The 7944-nt window shown below is 43.9% G+C and overlaps 1 protein-coding gene across 11 annotated transcripts in view; it reads right to left on the minus strand.

The window, feature by feature from the left end:
• The window catches only part of si:zfos-588f8.1, an 88073-nt gene that overhangs the window by 43674 nt on the left and 36455 nt on the right, over positions 1 to 7944 (minus strand). For all 11 annotated transcript variants that reach the window (XM_063201100.1, XM_063201098.1, XM_063201105.1 and 8 more), the window contains exons 6-13: positions 6372 to 6434; positions 5745 to 5844; positions 4160 to 4260; positions 3253 to 3382; positions 2659 to 2748; positions 2271 to 2387; positions 1093 to 1227; positions 19 to 140 (exon numbers count right to left, since the gene is read on the minus strand). In XM_063201100.1, the coding sequence (XP_063057170.1) occupies positions 19 to 140; positions 1093 to 1227; positions 2271 to 2387; positions 2659 to 2748; positions 3253 to 3382; positions 4160 to 4260; positions 5745 to 5844; positions 6372 to 6434 (858 nt within the window). The remainder of the gene's footprint in view (positions 1 to 18; positions 141 to 1092; positions 1228 to 2270; positions 2388 to 2658; positions 2749 to 3252; positions 3383 to 4159; positions 4261 to 5744; positions 5845 to 6371; positions 6435 to 7944) is intronic.

The raw sequence follows: 7944 nt of genomic DNA on the forward strand, positions 1-7944 counted from the left end.
AGTGTCTGTGTGCCTTACTTGCTCTCCTCGTCCAGTAGCTGCAGGAGGCCCGTGGGCTTCTTGCTGATGAGGTGGATGCAGCCCACGTTATCCGTGTAGTCGATGTTGTGCCAGGTGATGCCCTCCGCCTGGTACTCCTCCTGTTGGGGCCAGAGAGGGGAGGGGAGAGGAGAGAGGAGGAGAGAGGAGGAGAGCGGAGGAGAGGAGAGGGGCGGAGAGGGAAGAGGGGAGAGAGGAGAGAGGAGAGAGGAGGAAGGGGAGAGGGGAGAGGAGGAAAGGGAGAGGGGAGAGGAGGAAAGGGAGAGGAGAGAGAGGAGAGAAGAGAGAGAGGACAGGAGAGATGAGATGAGATGAGAGAGGAGGAGAGAGGAGAGGCGGAGAGGGAAGACAGAAACGTCATGCCATCGCCAAATCATCACAAGGAACTAGATTTGCCACATGCTCTTAGTATATGCGCAAGGAACTTGACCCTCTACACAAGCCCACCATATAAAACTTAATAGCAGCATATGGTACGATATATACAATATAATATAATATAATGGATATTTACAATGGTCTGTCTCTCATTGCACAGGATATATGAGGACATGATGTAAGATTGATTAGTAGTTGCAAAATATAACATCACTACAATTAGACTCCAGCTTGCTGTTGAGTAAACTGAAGACTGGAAGAGACCAAGGGGGTCTGTTCCGAGAAGGTGCATCATCTTAGCCAGATAAGTTAACTCAGATGGAGCAGGGTATCTTCTCCACACAGAAGAGCCCTGTTGTGTCAATCTCCTGTCAAAACAAAGCCCCAAGGCTCTTCTACTAGAAGATTTACTGCCTTGCTCTAAGTGAACTCATCCACAAAAGGTTACAAAGTGACAAAGTGACTCTACTACTTGCTGGAATACAGCCCCAGGGGAATCTGGCATGCTACTCACCCACCCACCTGCTCAAGTTTTTTTGATACTCTTTATTTATGGTATTTTTTGTAAAGTAAGACAATACAAATACAAGTAAGAACAAAAAAAAGAAAAAGAAGCTGGGGGTCAAGAAGATGGGTGCACATCACTATCAATACAATACAATACAATCAATCCACCTGCTCAAGTTTGAAGATGTGCTGGTTGAAGTAATACTGAAGCTGCTCATTGGCGTAATTGATGCAGAACTGCTCAAAGCTGTTGTTGGGGAAATCCTCGAAGCCGAAGATGTCCAGCACGCCGATTGAAAGGCACTATGAGGAGGGAACACAACACACAAAACACCAGCAAGTCAATAAACACCGACAGCTTTAAACACCAGTGGGATAAATAAACACTGACAGCTTTAACCCATTGACGCCTAAGGCACCTGCAAAAAAGGGTGCTGAATGTCTGAGCCCTTTTTAAGAAAAGCTGCCCTCAGCCTATAAAAACCTAAATATCTCAGCTTCTGAAGCACATAAAAATATGCACTAAGTTGCATTTAAACGCTAAGATCCTCATCTTTCATTACAATGTGTTCATTCATCTCAAACAGACAGAGATTTTTAAAAAAGTTGTCTCAAATCTCATGAGCCTGAATGTTGCGTAATGCAGCTCCAGGCACCAGGGCCAATGTTGCGCAATGCAACATCAGGCATCAATGGGTTAAACACCAGTGGGGTAAATAAACACTGACAGCTTTAAACACCTGGGGCCTATACTACGTAAGAAGCTGGTTCAGGAGATAAATGTTCTTATGAAAATGAGGACTCCAGGCTCTTCTATTAGATGATTTTACCTCTTAACTTAACCTGGCTTACTCTTGAACCAGCTTCTTAGTATACCCCTCCACAGGGTCAATAAACACTGACAGCTTTAAACACCAGCGGGGTCAATAAACACTGACAGCTTTAGAATGTGTTTACACGTTACAATACGCATTGCTTTTGGCTCATTTCAAACCTCCAGATTGAAATATATGCAATTTAGGGCACTAAAACGCACTTCTCATGCGTCTTTGCCTACATGCCGTGTTTGCAAACGGATGAAAAAAATACACGTTTGAAAATATCTGCAATCGTGTAACCAGCACCTTGAACACCATGAGGGGAAATCAGAGAACTGCTCATGTGTCACCTGAACATCCATTGACTTAATTAACCACTAATGAGTTCAGTGATTAATGAGAGGTCGATGAGTGATCACTTTTTCAAAAGACCGCTAGGCATCACCAGCCAATCTCATCTGATCTGAGCGGGTGCCTCACGCTTTTTCTTCTTCTTTTTTTTTTGATAACGAGGAGGAAGGCACTCACCGGTACGGATTCCTCCATGTCTTTCTTGTTAAGCAGTGCATGATTAATGCGCAGGACGATCCAGTCAAACAAGGCACTGTACAGAGATTTGGCCATAGAGTCCCGCGCTGTGATGGCCTGGAGGGGGAGAGAGTGCGTTTGGTGTGTGTGGTGAGTGTGTGTTGAAAAGGGGGGGTGGGGAGAGAGAGACACATGAGTGAAACAGGACACTTTTGAAACACTTCTGACAGTACCATGCAGGGGAGGAGGGGGAGTGGAAGGGAAGGGAAGGGAAGGAAGAGAGAGAAAAAAAAAGAAGAAAAGAAAAGGCTGCCTTTCTTGACAGGCGATTAACTGGGAGGGTAAATAATGCATGATAATGGCAGGCTTTCAGGGCCCGGGCCCTCACCTCGCTGTGGCTGTAAGGGAGGATTAGCTTGTCATTGACCGTCACCGTTTTCCTTTTCGTGAGAGCCTCCACCAGCAGCTCTTCCTTAACCTGCACACACAGGGGAAGAAAACAGGCATGTGAAGGTGACTTCAAAAGGCACTGCAAAGGCACTGCTGTGGGTAAGGCATTGCATAGCACATATTTTGGGCTTTTCTTTTTGTCAGGGTCTCACGAATATTACTGTACGAAACCCAAAATGTCAACTTCAAGTAACCCAGGAATTTTGTCTGGCCCAAGTTAAAAAAACAGCAGGGAGCTTAAAAGGCTTGCAAGAATGAATATTTTACTTGACACATGCTCACACTCCACACAGAGATGGAGAGCGACTCGAGAGAAATGTCATTTTTCATCCTCGTCACACTGGACTGTACAGGACTGTACAGGCAGGCCCGCTGACAGCTTTGGCCAGGCCCGGGACAAAGTCGTCTAAAAGGGCCCCCAACCCAAAGAATACAATGCAATGGGGACCCGATTCTAGGCCCCACTGTGTCCCTGGGCCTGGGACAACATACCCTTTTGTCCTCCCCCTGTGTACAGGAATCAGTACTTTACCTTCAGAAGGTCAGACAGGGTGCTGAGGACCTCTGGAGGACCCACGTCCAGACCCTCGTCTCGACCGTTAGCCTTGCGCTGGTACGTCACATTGCCCAGATACAAGATGGCCGACAGTACTGAGAATATTCTGAAATGATCAAAACAGGAAATGGTGAATGAATATAAAAGACTGCTGATGCTTTGTCTATTTGAATACTAAACCTTGTGTGTATTTTCAGATGAAGGCCCAATTCAATATTTGCACAGATTCATATTCAAATTGAAGCTATTATTTATGTTCTTTTATTAGTTCCACCGCATGTAATGTGCTTTAGACAGAGCAGTCGAGCAAATAGAAAAAGCAAATGTAGGACAGTGATCGCAGCTTCTTCCGAAGCATTTTTTATCTCCCCCCTGGGCGATGTAAATGTGTTAGACACTAGCTGATTAAATTGTGTTAATGACACTGTGAGATCTGTCGTCTATTCCAGATACGGTGCCTACACCCCTGGAGAGATCCAGCAGGCGGTTACAGTCAGAAGTGTACATGTAGGAGTTGTAGGCATGTAGGAGGTGAGGCTTTCTGTTTTCTTAAGCCCCGTTGGTCTACATCAGGGGTGAAAACCCATTTTCATTCGAGGATGCACTTCAAATTTTATGAAGTCCTCCGAGGACCATATCATGAAGACAAATCTGGATACCCCCTGCACTTTAGGCCTATATTGAAGGCGGACACCTTTACAACAGACCCCATCCTCACTAGGTCCCCAGAAAATTTAACTTGATTGTATTGAAAATGTAATTTCAAACATTTCTTTACAAAACATGTCATACTTCACGTGACACTGCATAACATGAAAAATATGTCTGGGGCCGGATAAGACGGCCCTCGAAACATACGTGCCCCACCCTTTTGTCTACTCACTGCTTCTTGGTGGCGGGGAGAAAGCCCACCATCTCCATAGCCTGCTGCAGCCGCTCAAAGTCATGTCGGAGGTCTTCTTCATCTTCAATCATAAAGTTTTGCTGCACATTCGAGGTCAAGAAGCGAAAGAAAAAGAAAGAAAGAAAGTGAAAGAAAACTGTTTAATGGTAATGCCATTTGCCTTTCATGTCATAGAGACATAGAGTCAAAGTTGTATTAAGTATAAATTCTCTTACACATGTAATTACACCACTAGAGGTACGATATTATATGGTTTCAACTTTGTTATATCAGACTACCAGTGTTGCAATTACATTTGTAAGAGTACTTCTATTCTATTCTACTTCTATAGAGTTGTATAAAGTAGAAGTAGAAGTAGAAGTAGTCTCACAAATGTAATTACATCACTTGTGGTACGATATACATTACAAGGTTTCAACTTCGTCAAAGAACTTCTACTTCTACATCTACAGTTGGCAGTAGCAGTGACTGACCTGCTTGATGTAATTAAACCACATGGTTTCAACTTTGTAATATCATACTACGCATGTTGCAATTATATTTGTAAGAGTACTTCCACTTAACACATTGACTACCAGCCGTTTTTTGAAATGTTACCCCTAGACTCCCAGCCAGTTTCATCATTTTTTGTCATTTTTGAACAGGCACCGAATATTTTGTCTCAGACCTACAGACACATGTTAGGGCTTGTTCGAAAGCTGAGAATCTCAGCTATCTACAGGTTTTTACGGCATTTTCTTCCATTCCGAAGTTATTCAACTTTAAGCAGCAGCGACTGAAAATGGGCACCGAAAAATGGCATTTTCTCCCATTTGAACAGAGAAAAAGGCTTTTTTGTCACGAATGCGCTCTTTGAATCTCCTAGTTTAAATTGAGGATCTAAATATATTTTCACGCTGCAAAGAGAAGACCAGTCGCTTCCAGGTTAACTATTTTCATGAAAAAACACCTGGATCACTTCTGTTTACAGCTAATATTATCACCCGAAGAGCTAGTTACTAGTGTATCCTGATGGGCATGTCAGTCATTCAAGTATAGCAAAAAGTAGATGCGCCGAAGTACACTCACCAATGTTAATTTCTGCTGCTGTGTTGTGCTGTTTTTTCATTACCAACTTCCATTTCCATACCTAATTTGATAACAGCAAACCTCCTTATCCTTCTGTAGGCCTGTGTTTACGATAAGCTAGCAAAGCCCTGACAGGAAGCTAGGTATGTTTTGATTGCCCGGGCGACTTGATGTGACAGGAAGTGTGCATGATTTCATTCGCTGTAACAACACTCAAAAATACTGCATTGTGATAAGTTGCACAGATGAAATATCCAAATAATGACTTTGTAGGAGTTTTGACTGTAGGTGTTTTCATGATCTATGTCAGTTATGTTCATCACAGAATGTGCATTAGAATGTCTAGATTCAGAATCCACTAAAAAAACTCAAAAACGGGTTTTCCTGTGTTGGGAGCCAACGCATGGGAAGCAAAAACGGGTTTCCCCGTGATTTGGTAGTCAATGTGCTAATACAGCTCTGCGTAGAGTTGGCATGGGATGTGGCAGTGACTGACCTGCTTGAGGTAGAGGTAGTCTTCAGGCTGCAGCAACTTGAACTCTTTCCGCTCCTCTTCGGACGCTCCCACCAGCAGGTAGTAAAACACATGGTAGTTCCTGTGCAGAACCACAGCTTTTACTGACCATTACCAAAGCATGATAACAGCCTAGCCATCAAATTCAATCGCTAACACATGTCAGCTCTGGCTGGGGCCTATACTAAGAAGCTGGTTCAGGAGTAAACCAGGTTAAGTTAAGAGGTAAATAATCTAATAGAAGAGCCTGTAGTGCTCATTTCAAAAATGACGACTCCAGGCTCTTCGATTATACTATTTACCTCTTCGCTTAACTTGGTTTACTCCTGAACCAGCTTCTTAGCATACCCCTCTGAAGTCCGCATTCTTTAGAAATGTGAGCACACCATGAAATGATGTTTATTAAGTGAAAACATGCACGAGTGATAAACAAGGAGGCATTAAACTGCACAAAAACAACACAGTGAGGCTAAGCACTCCAGACAGGTGTCCTGACAATCTGTGGCAATATTGAATGTGATGAATGGCCCTGATGTTTGGACAAAGAGCTTTTGGAGGTCAGCCGACAGCAAAGGTCGGGACCCCTGCAGGGGGGTGTTGGTGCTTTACCTCTCGTTTTTCTCCCTGGAGACCAAGCGGGATTTCTCCAGCAGATACTTCTCCACCACGGCCCTGTTTGTGTGTGGGGGAGGGGAGGGGAGAGATGGAAGAAGGGAGAGAGAGAGGAGGGAGAAAGGGAAGGAGAGAGGGAGTGAGGGAGAGAGGGAGTGAGGGAGAGAGGGAGGGAGGGGTGGTTGATGGGGTGAGAGAGGGTTTGGAAAAGAAAACATGAGAGAAAATCAATAAAGTGACACCACCAAGGCCGGGCCGTCATGCTCGCTCACCACCACGGCCGTGTTTTTAAAAGACCTGGTAATGGGCTTTCACACAGTCCAGAGAGGCCCAGCAGATGGCTCTTACAGCTCAGAGCTGCATGGAGATTATGTTGTGGTGTGATGTGTTTTGTGATTGTTTTGTGATTGTGATTGTGAGTGATTGTGTGTGTGTGTGTGTGTGTGTGTGTGTGTGTGTGTGTGTGTGTGTGTGTGTGTGTGTGTGTGTGTGTGTGTGTGTGTGTGTGTGTGTGTGTGTGTGTGTGTGTGTGTGTGTGTGTGTGTGTGTGTGTGTGTGTGTGTGTTTCATTTATTTTGTATCATACTTGTGTGTATGTGTGCACGTGTACTCATACTTTGCTATGGCGGACTGTGTTAATCGCTCATGTGCTTCAGTGTCGGTGAGGTCTGTCCTGTTTTTTTTATACATTTCATATGTTGGGTTTGTGTTTAGAAGGTTTGTTAGTTTAAGCATAGATTCTACATTGTCTGTGAAGTTAAAATAAAGTTTGAATAGAAAGACATGACAGTAAACTTTAATGACTATGTAGCGACACAAAGCAAGCCAAAAACACTGCATTTTTTTCTTTCAAAAAAGAAGTGCACATCTTAACTAAGGTATGTCAGACGAGTAAAAAAAAAAAATACTGCAATGAAGTTCAGAAGGTTAGAATGAGCGCAGGAGGGAGGAGGACAGAGGGACAGAGACAGAAATAGACAGAGAGAGAGAGAGACAGACAGAGAGAGAGAGAGAGAAAGAAATAAAGAAAGAAAGGGAGAGAGAGGGGGAGAGGGAGAGAGACATAGAGAGGGGGAGAGAGAGAGAGGGAGAGAGAGACAGACAGAGAGATGGAGAGAGAACGAACAAACAAATGAACACAAAAAAGTGATAAAAAGAGATCCACAGTGGGGCAGAGATGAAAGACACCACCCTCTCTGACCAGACACTTTGTCTGCGATGGGCAGACTCTAAATAAAGGGCCTAACTCGATTTCGCCCAAAAGGTGGGATGCGACGAAAACAAAAACAAAAACATGTCTGCCACTTTCAGATGTGCCCATAAAAATACCAAGCAGGTAATGTTTACGCTCTGGGTCCATCAACAACACGTAAAAAAAGGCAACAACACATACACCCACCCACAAAGCTAGAGAAAAAAGTGAAAAAGAGCTATTTCTTAGGATTGTTTGCCATCCTTTTTGAAGGATTGATTTAATAAAGGTCCTAATGAACTCCACACAGGAAGGAAGGAATGCTCTCCTCTCGTCGTATTTATCCCCAACCCAGTCCTTATTGGCCACTTACTGCCA

Source organism: Engraulis encrasicolus, chromosome 6 (assembly GCF_034702125.1).
Source record: "Engraulis encrasicolus isolate BLACKSEA-1 chromosome 6, IST_EnEncr_1.0, whole genome shotgun sequence".
Lineage (NCBI taxonomy): Eukaryota > Metazoa > Chordata > Actinopteri > Clupeiformes > Engraulidae > Engraulis > Engraulis encrasicolus.